The following is an 18,067-nucleotide window of genomic DNA, read 5'->3' on the forward strand; positions in this document are numbered from 1 at the left end:
CCAAATTTCACTGAAAGGCGACTGATTTGCATGCATGATTTTTAATAGTTTTTGTCCTCCACCCCACAAAAAAACATAATTTGGTGTTTTGTTTTTTTTTTAATAAGGAAAAATGGCATTTTATAAAACACAGCGTAATAACACATCCATCCATCCATCCATTTTCTGAGCCGCTTATCCTCACAAGGGTCACGGGAGTTCTGGAGCCCATCCCAGCTATCATCGGGCAGCAGGCGGGGTACACCCTGAACTGGTTGCCAGCCAATTGCAGGGCACATATAAACAAACAACCATTCGCACTCACATTCACACCTACGGGCAATTTAGAGTCTTCAATCAACCTACCATGCATGTTTTTGGGATGTGGGAGGAAACCAGAGTGCCCGGAGAAAACCCACACATACACGGGGAGAACATGCAAACTCCAAACAGACGGGGGCGGGGATTGAAACCCAGTCCTCAGAACTGTGAGGCAGACCCTCTAACCAGTCGACCACCGCGCCGCCGCGTAATAACACAATTAAACATAATATAAAGCATTAAGAAGTCCAATTCAGTGTGCTCCCCCTTATAGTGTGCCCAATTTGGCCACTGCGAGGCTGTATTGTATAAGTCTGTATAAGTCTTGCAGCGAAACAAACTACTCAAGCTAAATTGTAAACTGTAAAATTAGTAATTTTTTGTAGAGGATGAAGAATATATGCCAGTGAGTTTTGTTATATCTGTCCAGATGTGTTTTTCCACCATAACCGTTCAAATAATCATTGCTTAAAGAGTTAGACAATCACGATTATGCTAACGTTATCATGTCATAGGTATTTTCCATTCATGATAGCATTTTTTTATTTATTTGTTTTTAATCTACGAATCAGCAAGTCCCGACTCGCAAATATGCGGGGGTTAACGATACTGTACCTCCACTGTTTTCATGGAGTTTTTAAATCATTTAGTTAGTCCCTTCCAATAGATACCTTGTTAGCATTTACCTAGTGGTTCACAATATTTCGCTTGTTAGCATTTAGCCAGTAACTCCTAGTGTTTAGCTTGTTACATTAGGTATTGGGTCCCAGTCTTTAACCTGTTAGCATTTACACAGTGACTCCTAGTCTTTAGTTTATGTTAGTTTTTAGCCTGTATGGCTTCCAGTGTTTAACGTATGTTACCATGTAAATTTTAGCCAATGACTTCCAGTGTTTAGCATGTGTCAGCATTTAGCTTGTGACTCCCAGTGTTTAGCTGGAATTAACATATAGTCTGTACGACTACCTCTGTTTGTTGGAGTTTTTAAATCATTTAGCCAGTACCTCCCAATATTTAACTTGTTAGCATTTAGCTATTGGCTCCCAATCTTTCTTTAGCTTGTTAGAATTTACACTGTACTACTAGTCTTTAGCTTATGTTAGCCAGCTGTGTTTAACATACAGTAATTTGGCATGTAGCTTTTAGGCAGTATCTTCCCTATGTTACCATTTAGCCAGGGATGGTCTTCCACTGCATGGTACCTTTGTGAACCAGGCCTGAATGCGCTCCATGGCGAAGTCTCTCTGCGCCTCCACAGCGTTGATCTGGTCTTGGAGGACAAGGCTCTCTGTGTCCTTGACCTCCTGGCTAACTCTGTCCATTTCCTTCATCAGCTCGTCCTTCTCCTCCTGCCAACGTCGCTCCTCGTTGTGCTTTTCCTGCGTTAGCGCCGATAGCTTAGCGGCGATCTCCTCCAGATCCTTCGACAGCCTGTTGGGCAGCGAAGTCATACACTGTTACTCGTCTTGCCACCATGGCAAACGGTTCGTCATTGTTAGTGCCCAGCAGGTAGTTCACTAGTGTGTACACAGTGACTCCCAGTCTTTTGTTAGCATTTAGCCAATGACACCCAATCTATTGTTAGCATTTAGCAATTTATTCCAAGTATTCAGCTTGTGTTAGCATTTAGCCTGTGTTAAGCTAATGTTTGCATGTAGTATTTAGTAGACTTTACAACGATTTTATCGGGCCGATCGGTATCGGGCGATATTTAGCATATTACGCTGATCGGCTTTAATGTCATAATTCGCCGATCCGATCAATGACCGCAAAAGACATTTACTCCGCGTCGCCGCTTGCACAGTATATTTGAATCCAAAACCTAGTTTATTTTTAGCCCTGTCGCGTGTCTTTTGATGTAGTACGGTAAATATCTGACGGTCAATGAAGTTATATAAAAAAAAAAAACATCGGCGGTGTGGGACAGACAACACGTCTGAGACAGGCAACACGTAATGCCCGGATTAGACTAGAAGATAAATTTGCTCTTTCACGGTTGCACTGTCAGACTACTGCAACAAAATCTTGTATTCCGATACCACAGCATCGCGTTTTTTACAATCATTGGGCTTTATCTTGTCAACTCAAATGTGACTGGATACACTAGTTACCGTGGCGACGACAACAAGAGTTGAGCCGCCGACGGTATCATAAGGGCAAAATGGGTAAAAAACGTGTGTTGGTTGTGACCGGTGCGCAGGACAGGAGAGGACGTTCATTTAAGGCTTGCTTGAGGTATGCTCACTTACCTTTAATACGATACAGCTCAGAAGCAGGCAATAAAATGTTAGGTGCAAGCTATTGGTAACACGAACGGTTGGACGTAAACATGCCGCCGTTCTGTCGAATCGTGCTCTAAAATTTCGGTGTGGGTGAAGTAATTTAATTACAGTAAGTTACCACCCATTATTTCTGCATTTTGTAATGTCGGTTTGACCTGACTGATTAGAATACATGATCTGACTAGAGCACTGATTTCCAACCTTTATGGAATCAAAGAACATATTTTACAATTGAAAAATCAACCAACAAACAAAAATGTCACAAAAAGTGGATACCTTTACTTCCTGCCATCTAATAGAAGACCATTAATTTGTTCTGTCTGTCACTATGCCTCACTGGCATAAATAAAGGAACAAAGTTACATTATTTATTGTAAATATAATTTGTTTAGCAATTATTAGTACACAAGTATATACAGTAAATGAACAGGTCATTTAAATAGACACATTCCTCCATCTTGTGATCGGATCGGTGATCGGTTATCGTTTTTTTAAACTCGCTGATCGGTGATCCAAAAATCCTGATCGTGTAAAGCCTAGTATTTAGCAGGTGTTACCATTTAGCCAGCGACTCGCAGTTTTTTGCTATCAATTAGCCAGTTATGCCCCAGTATTGTGTTAAAGTGTTAAGAATAGAGATAGAAATGCATTGACTGTTTCCGGTAGTGTGCTGGATAGGTGGAGAGAATACTTTGAGGAGTTGATGAATGAGGAAAATGAGAGAGAAGGAAGAGGAGAGGAGAAACGTGTGGTGGACCAGGAAGGGGTAATGATTAGTAAGGGGGAAGTTAGAAAGGCATTAAATGAAGGCGAAGCGGAATGAAGATTAGCCAAAGTAAGACAGAATATATGTGCATGAATGACAGGGGGTGAGGGGGAAGAGTGTGGTTACAGGGAGAAGAGATAGCAAGGGTGGATGACTTTAAATACTTGGGGTCAACAGTCCAGCGCAATGGTTGAAGAAACGGGTCCAAGCAGGTTGGAACGGGTGGAGGAAGGTGTCAGGTGTGTTATGTGACAGAAGAGTCTCTGCTAGGATGAAGGGCAAAGTTTATCAGACAGTGGTGAGGCCAGCTATGATTTACAGATTAGAGACAGTGGCACTGAAGAGACAACAGGAAGCAGAGCTGGAGGTGGCGGAAATTAAGATGTTGAGGTTCACTCTTGGAGTGACCAGGTTGGATAAAATTAGAAATGAGCTCATCAGAAGGACAGCCAAGGATAGATGTCTTGGAGACAAAGTTAGAGAGAGCAGACATCCAGAGGCGCGATAGTGAATATATTGGTAGAAGGATGTTGAGGATGGAGCTGCCAGGCAAGAGAGCGAGAGGAAGACCAAAGAGAAGGTTGTTGGATGTCATTCATATTCTCTGAAAATGGCAAAGAAATCATAAATTCTGCCAGGGCATGTAAACTTATGAGCACAACTGTATGTGTACTTGCAGTTTTATTTTGCTACATAACTGTAGCATTCAACAAGTGATATCAGTTTTTCTCTTGTGATAGCATTTAGCCTTTGACTAAGAGTGTTACCATGTTAGTATTTAACATTTACCCAGTGATTCCCAGTGTTTAGCTTATGTAAGCGTTTAGCCTGCATGAGCATTACGCTGTTTGACTCCCAGTATTTACCTTATGTTAGGAGACGAGCAGTTAGCTATCTTAGCACGCACCTGTTCCTATCATCCTCTTTACGGCATTTCTCTGCGCTGGCTTCCTGTTTCTTGGCTAGAAAGTTCTTGCGCGTGTTGTTGGAGTTGTTGAGCTGCAGCTTCACTCGTAGCGAGTCCAGCTTCTCCAGCAGAACCTTCACCAACAAAGTGTTTAGGCTGTCAGTGTTTACGTGGAGTTAGCATGTAGCATTTTAGCCAGTGACACCCAGTGCTGTTTGTTAGCATGTAGCATTTAGCCACTGACCTGATGCTGCAGTGTGGTGTCGGCTTTCTTCTTCTGCATCTGACTTGTGTCTTTTTGTCGCTCGGCGTCCTCATCCTGCCACTGCTTGAGAAGGCTGTTGTGCTCCTCCGCTAGGGCGTCACCATGCTCCAACATGGCCGCTAGCTGCTCCTCCCAGGCTGCTGCTGTGTTGACGTCGCCGTCAGCTGTTGTGATGGCATCCAATGCCACAGTGTCCGTCTGCACCGACTTCTCATGCCTGATGATGTCTGTCAAGCGTGAGGCATGCATGTGTTGTGTGTGTTCTATAAATGTTGTTGTGTGATGAGCGCTCCGCTTGACTTTTTTTTTTTTTGACCGCTTGACTGAGCATTTCCTGCTGACACGCAGATTATACAGAGGAAAAGCGGACGTGGCTGAGGATGTAAAGGGGGAAGGGTGCGTGAAGGAGGACGCGAAAGCCACGTCCCCAGTAGGTATATAGCGTCGGGGTGTACATTGTGCAAAACAACATCGGACCCCCGAAAATGGCACCTACGAAGAGACACTCTTACGAAGCACAGTTTAAACTGCAAGCTAAGCTTGTGTTACGATTTTTATGATATTTTTTTATCAATCCTCATCCACAAATCCATCAAAATCCTCATGTTCTGTATCCAAAATTAACAGCTGGGCAAGTTCTCCATCAAACACGCCAGGTTTGAGTCAGTCTCGCGGCGAAAGCCACCTTCAAAATAAAAGCTTCCCAATAATACAGACGTCAGTGCGCTTCGGTTAAGGAATCCAACCAGCAAAGTCAATTTGAATCTTGAGATACATTAAAAAAAAATTAGTTTATTTGATATCTTAGGAAAAATAAATGGTAAATGGACTGCACTTATATAGCACTTTATCTACATCATCACAGTGCCCAAAGCGCTTTACAAAGCCTCACATTCACACACACATTCATAAACCAATGGGCGACTGCTGCCATGCGAGGCGCTGCCAGGCCCACTGGGAGCAAATTAGGTTTCAGTGTATTGCCCAAGGACACTTCGACATCGGACAGCCTTAGCAGGGATTCGAACCTGTCCTACCTACTGAGCCAAAACCGGCCTACATAATCCCATTGGTATCGCAAGACAAATCCAGATCTGTGTGACAGACCACCAAGGACTCCACTAAAAGAGGTTTGATGTAGATCTGATATTGTATTTCAAAATAAAAGTCTCCGAAAACTAATAAACTACATTTTTTAATGCATCTCAAGATTCAAATTAACTTTGCTGGTTGCATTCCTTAACCGAAGAGCATTGACGTCCGTATTATTGGGGAGCTTTTATTTTGAAAGTGGATTTCGCCGCGAGTTGGCGATTTATTACCGTAATGCCTAGTATGAACAAAATTAGGGGCGGCTGGCTTGATTGCTACTTTACGAGTGGAGGCTGGCTTGACCGGCGCTATATACCTACTGGGGGCGTGCCTTTAGCGTCCTCCTTCACGCGCACCCTTTCTCCTTTACGTCGGCATGCTGTCCTCAGCCACGTCCGCTTTTTCTCTGGAAAAGCAGCGTGTCGGCATGGAATGCTGCCAGTCAGTCAAGCGGAGCGATCATCACACAACATTTATAGATGTTGGAACTCGGTGCACACATAAGGCGCGCCGCGTTACAAGTTACCGCATCCATTTTGGAGAAAATTTACGACTTTTAAGTGAGGCGCACTTGGTCGTGAAAAATACGGTTAATGAAATTATACAATGATGAGATCATATTTTAAGTAAAGGACGTTGATGTTGGGTTTGCAGCATGTAAGCTTTCCCCATCCTAGTTTCATTTTGTTTACCTGCAATGATTTTAGAACTACTGCAGGGGTCACTATTGAAGGTACAACACAGTGTCAATACAGTGCCAACACAGTTTGTGTAGTGTGTCAATACACTCCTTGAGGTATCATCATCATCCCATCACTAACTCCTCGAGCTCAGCTTAGCGTTGGCATTTAGCCAGTGACATCCAGTGTTCGGCTCACACTTGTATCGACCCCTGACGTACAAAAACTTCAAAAACACGGATATACCAAACCCAACAGAAAGTGAGCTGTGACCTCATAAATGTACAGTTTGACCTTTTTAAGCACGTTTGAAGATGCCATACTTAAAGTTCATCAAAGAGCTATTCATGGTACGTCACACCTACACCTACCAAACTTGGCAGACGTGTAGCACCCCGACATCTACAAAATTGTAATTACAGTGTTCCCTCGCCACTTCACGCTTTGCGGCTTCAGTGCTTTTCCAAAATATTCATCAAAAATCAAAATACAGCCATATCAGCAGCCATATTGCGGAAAGACGCGTTGTTTCATGTTGATGCGCAAGAGAGAAGGTTTCCCTGCATGCCAAACAAAGAGATGAGTTGACTCAGAGGCTTTGTACATGCCTCTACTGTACTGTACATGCCACAGGCACTCATACAAGGAGCGTGATTGGTTCCGGTGCAACATCGACCAATGAGAGCACGAATGGATTTATCCCGTGAGCTGATTGGCTGCGCATCTTTTTTTTGATTAGTTCAGCCCTTACAATGCCGCCTAAGCGCTGTGCCCCCTGCGAAAGCTTCCTCCGGGGCGCCCAAGAGGAAGAAGAAGAAGATGACCAATCGGCGAAAAAGTGAAACTTTTAGATATGACCAAAGAGGACAGAAGTTATGCACCTGTGGCAGGCCATTATGGCGTGAATCAATCTGCAGTGCGGTACATCAAGAAAGAGGAAGCAAACATCCGCAAAACTGCTTCAATAAGGAAGCGAAACGTGTGGTAACTCCGTGTAAGAAGAGGGGTTATGTCCTTGTACATGGGAATTTTGAAGCAAAAGAAAAAACAAAGACAACTACCCATCACCATGCTTTTCTCCAAGGTAAAACCCCAGCTACACCATGAGCGCATCCAGCAGAAGAGTCTCCGAGTGAACCTAAAGCCTCTACGAGTCAAGTGTGAGTGCAAACTTGTCCTACAGGTTTCATACGATTGACTTCAAACTTGGTCAGTACCATCTCATTAAAAATTATGAAAAACTTTTTTCCCCCGACATACTATGTGATGGGGGCGGCTCTTCAACCTTAGCTTTTCTGCTGTCGCCACAAAACAGCACATGCTTACAGTTCATCAAAGACCTATTTGCGCTACATTACACCTAGGCCGACGAAAACTCAGACACGTGTAGCACCCCGACATGAACAATAATTTAATTACAACCCATATTCTAAACCCAACAGGAAGTGACCTATGACCTCTTCAATGTACAGCTGTGGACCTTTTTTTTCCCAACATTTGCATGGGTTATACTTTTGCACTTGTCCTCCAGCAGAGATGGATTGGATTGGGTTGGAGGTCATTTGCGGGCCATCCTCCATTTTTTATGCGGCCCTCATTTACCCAATATAACCTGTGACGAGACTTTGCACTTCTCCCACAGCAGTGGTATCCAACCTACAACCCAGGGGCCATTTGCAGCCCATCCTCCATTTTCGTGCGGCCGCTGTTACAGTTTTTTTGCCGCTTATGTAGTATGTACATAGTACGAAGTATGTATGCATACTACTATATGATACCTTATGTAGTATAACACTACACTAATACCTAACCTACGGTCCGGGGCCATTTGTAGCAGTGTTGGCCAACCTACAAACCAGGGGCCATTTGCGGGCCATCCTCCATTCTTGTACGGCTGTTGCAGTGACTTTAGTTTTGTCCTCCATTTTTGTGTGGCACACCTTTACGCACTATAAGCTTTGACACGGCTTTGCACTTCTACAACAGCACTGGTGTCCAACCTACAGACCGGGGGCCATTTGCAGCCCGTCCTCCATTTTTGTGCAGCCGCTTCTATTTTATATATATCCGTTATTACGTTTTATATTGCTTTTGATGACAGCTCAGGCCAGAAAACATCTACAACCACGTATTTGCTCTTTTGTCATATTGCCACCTACCCCAATGTGCCAATACCCCAAAGTGCCAGTAGGGGCTGGGATGCAAGATTTATAGCTGCTTGCAGCTCTAGTTTTACATGGAATTTGGGAGAAAGGGAAGTACTATAAAGAATGAAACTATTTTGTATTTTATTTTACTCAAACACATACCTATAAATAGTAAAATCAGAAAAACTGATCATTTTGCAGTGGTCTCAATGTTTTTTTCCAGAGCTGTATGGTCTTACATAGTACACAATAATCACAAAAAGTATATACTCTCAATATATATTGTATAGGCCGACTGGTTAGAGCGTCTGCCTCACAGTTCTGAGGACTGTGGATTATTATACGTTTTGGAAACACATTTATATGAAACGGGTGCTCACGTTACCTTCTGTGGTTTCGTTATCAAACAACACTGGCTCCTCGACCGTTTCCGTGTTAGCATACATGCTAACAGAGCGAAAACAGAAATAATCTGCCTTTCTGAACCGGTTGGGTTTTAGCCAACCTGTTGGTTAACTACGACAAACTTGAACGTATCGCTTCTTTAATAACGCTGTGGAAGTAAACGTCCAAGAACAGTCGCACTGACTAGTTACTGTAGCCACACTAATGTGACGAACTCGCACACGAAGATCGTCTATTATCCACAATTTCTCACTACTTTATGATAATTTGATTTAAAAAATCTTAAATCAGGTGTGTGTATAAACCTGAAATGTAATTAAATTAAGACGATTATCAAAGTCATTGTAGTTTAAAATTGAAACGGATCGTAATTGCCTTTTCGTCTTCAAAGAGTTTAACGTTTTTACACTTCTCTCTTTTGGCTCTTCCCTGTTAGACACATGACTTCCTGTCACATGGCCACATCATCCGCCCCGCCCCTCCCTCCCTCTTGTCACTCACTCCGCCGCCGACTCGCGGAGTAGGTTAGCTGCTGGCTATACCAGTTAGGTATCATTCTAAGTGCGAGTTTAGTTAGCTCCGAGCAATTCCGGCAACCACATACGTAGGCAATGGCGGCCACAGCCAGGGACCCTCCGCCGAACCACAGTGACTTTCAGGAGGTGGAGGACGCTGAGGACCTGTTCCCGGAGCTGGCGGGCGGCCCTCGCGAGGTGAGAGAGGGATGGGCTGGGCATCAAGCTAGCAGCGGACGGAGGAGAGCCTTTAAGATACTTTTTTTTTTTTTTTTTTTTAAACGAACTTTGGCAGGCGACGACGCTATTTATTTTTGTGCCTCTCTAAACAAATCAGTTGTAAAAATTGTTAAATGAAGGAAGGTGAGATAAACGTGACGACGGAAGCCGCCGAGGGTGTCCTGTTTTTACGCGAATAAACAGGATACGACAGGTGTGTGCACATACGCGTGCCCGTGCGTCAGGTGACAGTCACGCAGGTGAAGATGGGGCGTGGGTGAAATTGGAAAGTCCTCTCTCATGCTTGGCTTTTGGGCGATATTCTCCAGTAAAAATGGGAAGATGTATTTATTTAAGCTCTATTTATCCAGGTAAGGCAATTGAGAACATATTGTCATTTACAATGCCGACCTGGCTGCAGACAGTAGAGTAAAACAACGCAAAGTAAAAGCAAATGCATATATAACAAACTGCACAATGTGATCTAGTTAGGTAGTTACATAATATATTACATTGCATCATATATTGTACATATTTGGTGGCGTTGTTCCAAAGCCTATGTCGAAATTTGGTCAATTTCATTTTTGTTCACAAATCAATACTATTGGTCTGTCCCCACATGGGTATGTTATTTTTACAAAATATTGATCAATCCAAAGTGTTAAAAATGGCTTGCACTCTTTGAAGATACAATGTTAATGGCTCAACATGAGAATTACCAGAACATGAGGATGCGAGGATTCGCCCGACACCAGCGATATGATGAATAAAAGGTTAATAACAGCTGCAGCGAATACGTACAGTATGAGTGAGGTGACTTTTTATTTGTTGTAGAGTGTTCCGGTTGTCTGGGGCAGAAAAGACGATCGACTGCTAGAAAGGAGAGTGCGGGTGGTGGTTTGCATTGGTGAGCAGAGATCTTAGATAGTGGAGTCTTGCCATTCATCCATTTTCTGCACCGCTTATCCTCATGAGGGTCGTGGGCGTGCTGGAGCCTATCACAGCTATCTTTGGGCGAGAGGCGGGGTACACCCTGAAATGCTCGTCAGCCAATCACAGGGCACATATAAACAAACAACCATTCGCACACACATTCACACCTACGGGCAATTTAGAGTCTTCAACTAACCTACTATGCATGTTTTTGGGATGTGGGAGCAAACAAGAGTACCCGGAGAAAACCCATGCAGGCACGGGGAGAACATGCAAACTCCACACAGGCGGGGCCAGGATTTGAACCCCGGTCCTCAGAATTGTGAGGCAGATGTGCTAACCAGTCAGCCGCCGGAGTCTTGCCAATGAGTGTTAAATAGATAAACATGGACCACTGAATTTGTCTGCATGATTTAGCCTTCAGAATGTGTAATAAACCACAAAGCACATGTTCACTTATATGTGATTTGTGATGTTTTACCCAAAGTTGTAGCAATTTTCCGTATTGTTTTAGTCGTTTAGATCACTGTGGGTGATTCGTGTGTCACACGAGATCATCAGTCTTTAACCTAGCCTAATTTAACCAAGTTGACTACAAACAATGTATTTTTGATCATCTATCTATGTCCGCAATGTATATTGACAGGCAGAACACTTAAATGCCCTTCCACTAGATGACAAACCATACTATACGATACTACTATAGCTGTGTTTTGTGACATTTCTGTCCGGTCAATAAAGGTTGGGAAACACTGGTTTAGATTGACAGTTCACTCCTTTGTTTCACTTTTTTGTGCCATCAGCACTTGGAATTCTTTCCTGCTCATAATTGTCTTCCTGTTTTGTGTGTTTGTGCTGAGTCAGGAGTAAGGAAGCTCCTGGTTGTCAATCCCTTCTCTCGACCGGTTAGCAGCACATTCAAACAAAAAGTGTTATTACAGTGATCCCGCACTATATCACAGATTTTTAAGCCATTTTTTGTGGGCTTTAACAGTATACAGTGATGTGGGAAAAAAGTATTATCCTTCTCAAATTTTTTATTTTATTTTTTTTCATAGTTTCCACACTTTAATGTTTAAGATCATCAAATAAATGTAAATATCAGAGATAGTAAATATCAAGCATTTTCTATAACTGTTCAATGACTCTTTCATATCTCTGTGGAGATATTTGAGCCCACACTTCCTTACAGAATTGTTTTAATTCAGCAGCACTGGAGGGTTTTTGAGCATGAACGGCCTTGTTAAGGTCATGCCACACCAAAACATTAATTTTATTTTTTTAAGCCATTCAGAAGTTGACTCGCTGTTTTTTTTTTGGATTGTTGTTCTGCTGTAGAACCCAAGTGTACTTCAGCTTGAGGTCAGAAACTGATGGCTGAACATTCTCCTCCAGGATTTTCTGGCCAAGAGCAGAATTCATTGTTCCATCAATCACAGCAAGACGTCTAGGTCATGAAATAGCTAAGCAGCCCCAGATCATCACACTATCACCACCATGTTTGACTGTTGGTGTGATGTTCTTTTTCTGAAAAGACTCAAAATTGTCCGTAGATATGAATGTGAGTGTGAATGGTTGTTTGTTTACATGTGCCCTGCGATTGGCTGGCAACCAGTTCAGGGTGTACCCCGCCTCCTGTCCGCAGTTAGCTGGGATAGGCTCCAACACGCCCGTGACCCTAGTGAGGAGAAGCGGTGTAAAAAAAAATGGGTGGATGGGCTCTCACCATGGTTTTGCTGGAGTCTTAAAGCTATAGAAACGGCTTTGTCACCCTTTCTAGACTGATAGATGTAAATTACTTTATTTCTTGTCTGTTCTTGAATTTCTTTGGATTGTGGCATTTTGTTGCAGCTTTTTGAGATCTTTTGGCTGACTTCATTTTGTCAGACAGGTTTTACAGTCCCCTCCAAAAGTGTTGTAACGGCATGGTCCATTCCTTTATTTTTGTTGTATACTTAAGACATTTGGGGTTCAGATCAAAAGATGAATATGAGACAAAAGTTCAGAATTCCAGCTTTTATTTCATGGTATTTACATCTAGATGTGTTAAACTACTCGGGACAGAGCACCTTTTGTTTAGTTTTACTTTTACTTTTTACCTGGGGGGCCACTGTATTCCTATTTTTGCACCTGCCCCACCTGTCAAAAGTGCTGTCTGACACCGCTGTGCCTCATGCGTGTCAACATTGACAGGGGATAACCGCTGTGTGACACTTACACGCGCAGTCAGACGCCTCAGGTGCCGAAAGTCTACTACGTGTTGATTTTCTATCTCTGTGTCACTTCCTGTCTGTTTGTCCCACCTCAGGAAGTGGACCTAAGCGGCAAGAAGTCCAACGGGCCCAAGCAGGACTTTGACCATGACACAGATGACCTGTTTGCAGGTAAGCGCTCGCTTGATGATGTCATACTGTGGTCCTTTGAATTACCAGTTTAATTCATTCCATGACCAAGGTTTTAACTCAGTGTACTTGTATATCAAATCAATATTCCCCATTGACATGAATCGAAACGCCACTAATTCGTTCCAGCGTTCTTAAAAAAAAAAAAAAAAACACTGCATTTTTTGTTACGTTTTAATAAATAGAAATAGCAATGTATTGTATAAAACATTCATCCATTTTCTGAGCCGCTTCTCCTCACTAGGGTCGCGGGCGTGCTGGAGCCTATCCCAGCTATCATCGGGCAGGCGGCGGGGTACACCCTGACCTGGTTGCTAGCCAATCGCATGGCAGAAATAAACAAACAATCATTCGCACTCACAGTCACAGTCACACCTGTGGGTAATTTAGAGTCTCCAATTAATGCATGTTTTTGGGATGTGGGAGGAAACCGGAGTGCCCGGAGAAGACCCACGCAGGCACGGGGAGAACATGCAAACTCCACACAGGCGGGGCCGGGGATTGAAACACGTTCCTTAGAACTGTGAGGCTGATGCTCTAACCAGTCGTCCACCGTGCCGCTCTGTATAAAACATAAAACAAAATAAGACAAATGAGAATTCACATACTGTAGTATTTGTGTTGGATGTGTGTGTCCTTAAGGGATATGACCTAGTGAGTGACACCAGGTTACTGTGTACTTTTTACTCTTACTCAAGTAATTTTTTGGAGGAGTACTTTTACTTGAGTCACATTATTGTCAAGTAACAGTACTCTTATTTGAGTACAATATTTGTGTACTGTACCCACCTTTGGAGCGGACATCCTCTATTGCTACTCTTACGTTTAAGCAACATTTTTGCTCATCAGATCAGCCAGTGTCGTATTTGTTGCACTGGTCATTTGTATTTTCGCGTTGAGGTGCTGCGGGTCGTGTCCCCGATTACGGAACCGCCGAAGCACATGTAACATCGGCGACAAGAGCTGATCCGCTCGTACATCTTGTATTAATTAGGAACTGCGCCTACAATTATCTAATTAGTTCACGGATGTTAATGTTAAATGTATTAAGCGACGGAGCGATGTTAGGGATTATGTCACAACACAAAATGAACCAACTTCAAATTCAGAAATGGCCAATAAAAACAGAAAAATATTGTACTTAATATTTTACTGGAGAATGCATTTGGGATGAGCCTTTGAAGTTGTTAATAATGAAAAATAAAGTGAACTCATTTTAGTCAATTATTTTCCAGAATGAGAGTGCTTAAAAAGCTTGAAGCAGGCATCAGGTGCAGGTGGAGATGGGCCTGCCTCAAGTTGGAGGCCAAAACAAAAAAAAGCAAAGAAATGAGGCAAATTTAATTCTAATCTTAAATTTGTACATCGACATGTACTTGAGCGGTGTAAATAAATGTTTTTCTGCGTGAAGAATTTTGTTTTATTTTGTCGTATTGTCCTCTTCAGAGTCTTTCAGATTGCTTAATTTACGTTAAAATAAAAGATCAAATCTCTGCGGAGACCCGGGGGATCCCTCCAGACACCCCCACAATGTTTTGTTTGTCTCAATTTTCATGCCTTTGGTGTTTGCATAGCTGATAAACTAATGAAAACTAACTGAATTTGAAAAACAAAACGTCAAAATGAAACAAAAACTAAAAGTAATAAATATCCCATTGCAATCTTTATATTTACTGTACGTGCTCTTTTCATGTATTGAATGTGTGCCTTTAAAGGCCGTGGCCTAGTGAGTGACGCCAGGAGCTGGAGTTTGAGTTGCTCCTAATGAGTGTATTCATTTTGTATTTCTGTGTTTGACTGTTTGTCCCGTTCAATAAACGGCTGAAAGGGCATCGGCGTCTGCGGCTCTCCTTGCCCACATGTGAGGGCATTACTACGGTGGCCTGGAAGTGCAAAACAATATAACAAATTGTGAAACACTTTAACATTTCAGAAAACATTATCAAAATACTTTAACATTTTCGAAAACAAATTAACAAAACACGAAACACTTTAACATTTCAGAAAACACTAAAACAAAAGCAGACACACCTTTACAAAAATCATGATTGGCTCCTGCATCGCGGGAAGGATAGGGTACACAGATGGAACGTGATGTCCATCCCAAATAGCGATTGGATATAAAGACACCCTGAACAGGGAGCCTGTATAGGCGTTTGATGCTGTGTACACAATATATTGTACTTGATCACATTTCTGAAACCATAAAAAGATAGATTAAGAGTTAAGGAAGAAGCGGGTTGCTAAAGAGAGAGGATGCTGGCGAGAATTATAGGGAATGTGTGGATATTAGCAAGGAAGCTGCCGGGTCCATTCATTTTTGAACGTACCGAGCGAGGGATCTACCTTGCATACATTCTGGTCACAAGCTATGCTTTTTCATCGACAGTCACATTATACATTATGACTATAGTTTAGCATTGATGTTAAACAACATTTGATGGTTTATGTACTATTTATATGGCTTGAGCCGAGGCGATGCGGCGGCACGGCTCGCAAACCCGGAAATGTACAGTATTTTCACTGTAGGGGAAAGCTTCTGTGCATTTTGATTGAATGTAAACTGGGACGTGAAGACACCGTGCAAAGGAGATTATAATTTTGAATCGCGTCAAAACCAGTGGTTGACCGATCGACCGCTCAAGAAAACAACCCGACTGAACTATGGTGCAGTGTACGTGGTTAGGCAACTGTTTCCTTCTCGATCGACCAGACCAGAATGCTGTTTTGTGTTTTGTTTTTGTGGTTCCTGAAATGTTAAAGTGTTTCGTGTATATGTTAATTTGTTTTCTGAAATTTTAAAGTGATTTGTCAATTTGTTTTCTGAAATGTAAGTGTTTCGTGTTTTGTTAATTTGTTTTATGAAATGTTAGTGTTTTGTTTTTGTGTTTTATGAAATATTAATGTGTTTCTCAATTTGTTATATTGTTTTGCACTTCCAGGCCACCGTACATTACAGTACCTTTGTTAAATAAAAATTGTACTTAAGTAAATGTTTGAAGAAAACAGTTCCGAAACATCAAATGCAAATTAATTGTACTGTAAAGTTAAATAAAACTGACCTGTCGTTAGCAAATGTACTGTATTAAAACAAAAAAGTTTAAGCCACTGTGACATTATGCAGTTTAATTATTTAATTCAGTGTGTGTGTGTGTGTGTCTGGTAGAGGTCACAGAGGAAGTGTCGCTGGACAGTCCGGAGAGAGACGTACTTCTGTCGGACGGGCCCTCTCCTGCCATCACGCCCATCACGCCACCCACCTCCGTCATCGCGCCACGTATAGGACATGCCCATGACGATGTGTTTACACATTCCTCCTTCGAGGAGGTAAACACCCACATCTATTTTTGTACTTTGACTTCCACTTCCACAATTGGCGCTGTTTGCACCAATCCATAGTGTCATTTGACGCCAGTTCACCAGTCAAAACATCACAAGGCAGAAACCGTGACCGCACGCTAAGCCTTCGCGGGCCAATCAAAGGGACTCATGTTGTAGGTGAGAGGGGGCGAAATTAGCCGCGCGACTTGTGTTTACATGATCAGAATCATCTTTATTTGCCAAGTATGTCCACAACGCACAAGGAATTTGTCTCCGGTAGTTGGAGCCGCTCTAGTACAACAGACAGTCAATTTACAGAACACTTTGGAGACATAAAGACATTGACAAAAAACAATTGTGCAAAAAAGATGCAGAGTCCTCTAGCACTTAGAGCAGTTCGAATGACTAATATTGCAATAGTCCGGTGCAATGGCCATTGTGCAAAGGGCGCCGAGACTTCAAGGAGTGTATGCGGTTTAAAGTGACGAGTAGTGCGATCATCTCCGTAAAAAAACAACAGCTTTGTCATGCAGTGTAGTTTGGCCAAACCTGGATATTTCAGCCCACTGCTAACTTGTAAAACACCCTGGGGTAATTTACAGATATTTTTGTTGTTGTTTTGGTTTAAATATGCATTTTCTTTGGTGTACGTTCTGTAATCTCTCGCTCACGCATGTTGCAAAATAAGCATTTGGTCAATAACAAAAGTTCATCTCAATACTTTGTTATATATCCTTTGTTGGCAATGACAGAGGTCAAACGTTTTCTGGAAGTCTTCACAAGGTTTTCACACACTGTTGCTGGTATTTTGGCCTATTCCTCCATGCAGCTCTCCTATGGAGCAGTGTTGTTTTGTGGCTGCCGCTGGGCAACACAGACTTTGAAGTCCCTCCAAAGATTTTCTATGGGGTTGAGATCTGGAGACGGGGTAGCCCACTACAGGACCTTGAAATGCTTCTTATGAAACCACTCCTTCGTTTGGGATCATGGTCATGCTGAAAGACCCAGCCACATTTCATCTTCAATGCCCTTGCTGATGGAAGGAGGTTTTCACTCAAATCTCACGATACATGGCCCCATTCATTCTTTCCTTTCCACGGATCAGTCGTCCTGGTCCCTTTGCAGAAAAACAGCCCCAAAGCATGATGTTTCCACCCCCATGCTTCACAGTAGGTATGGTCTTCTTTGGATGCAACTCAGCATTCTTTCTCCTCCAAACACAACAGTTTTGGTTTTATCTGACCATATGACATTCACCCAATCTTCTTCTGGATCATCCAAATGCTCTCTAGCAAACTTCAGATGGGCCTGCACACGTGCGGGCTTAAGTAGGGGGACACGTCTGGCACTGCAGGATTTGAGTCCCTGGCGGTGTAGGGTGTTACTGATGGTAGCCATTGTTACTTTGGTCCCAGCTCTCTGCAGGTGATTCACTAGGCCCCCCCCCGTTTGGTTCTGAGATTTTCGCTGACCGTTCTTGTGATCATTTTCACCCCACGGGGTGAGATCTTGCATGGAGCCCCAGATCGAGGGAGATTATCAGTGGTCTTGTATGTCTTCCATTTACTAATAATTGCTCCCACAGTTGATTTCTTCACACCATGTCATGGTCTGTGTTTTGGTTTGGGTTGTGTTTAGTTTTGTTCAATGTTTTCCTGTGTTCCATGTTTGTCGTGTGCTCATTAAGTTGTTGTGTCCACCTGTTCTCGTCTGCTTTGTGTCGACCAATCAGCTCTCTCCAGCCACTCATGTCTTGTCCAGGTGTTCCTCGTTGTCTCGTCTATCTGTTTGTATTTAGTTCCCTGGTTTCTTTCAGTTCTTGTCGGTTCATTG

The 18,067-nt window shown here is 42.7% G+C and overlaps 2 protein-coding genes across 2 annotated transcripts in view; one reads left to right on the forward strand and one right to left on the reverse strand.

Moving 5' to 3' along the window:
• rnf214 (ring finger protein 214) overlaps positions 1-9,270 on the reverse strand; it is a 17,106-nt gene extending 7,836 nt beyond the window's left edge. The window contains exons 1-4 of the mRNA XM_061672560.1: positions 8,825-9,270; positions 4,500-4,747; positions 4,256-4,389; positions 1,503-1,731 (exon numbers count right to left, since the gene is read on the reverse strand). Coding sequence (XP_061528544.1) covers positions 1,503-1,731; positions 4,256-4,389; positions 4,500-4,747; positions 8,825-8,885 — 672 coding nt within the window. The 5' untranslated portion in view covers positions 8,886-9,270. The remainder of the gene's footprint in view (positions 1-1,502; positions 1,732-4,255; positions 4,390-4,499; positions 4,748-8,824) is intronic.
• Positions 9,271-9,336: 66 nt separating this feature from the next.
• Positions 9,337-18,067, forward strand: part of snx2 (sorting nexin 2) — a 29,983-nt gene continuing 21,252 nt past the window's right edge. The window contains exons 1-3 of the mRNA XM_061672552.1: positions 9,337-9,557; positions 12,820-12,895; positions 16,080-16,240. Of these exons, the coding sequence (XP_061528536.1) occupies positions 9,456-9,557; positions 12,820-12,895; positions 16,080-16,240 (339 nt within the window). The 5' untranslated portion in view covers positions 9,337-9,455. The remainder of the gene's footprint in view (positions 9,558-12,819; positions 12,896-16,079; positions 16,241-18,067) is intronic.

Source organism: Phycodurus eques, chromosome 3, assembly GCF_024500275.1.
Source record: "Phycodurus eques isolate BA_2022a chromosome 3, UOR_Pequ_1.1, whole genome shotgun sequence".
In the NCBI taxonomy this organism is placed as follows: domain Eukaryota; kingdom Metazoa; phylum Chordata; class Actinopteri; order Syngnathiformes; family Syngnathidae; genus Phycodurus; species Phycodurus eques.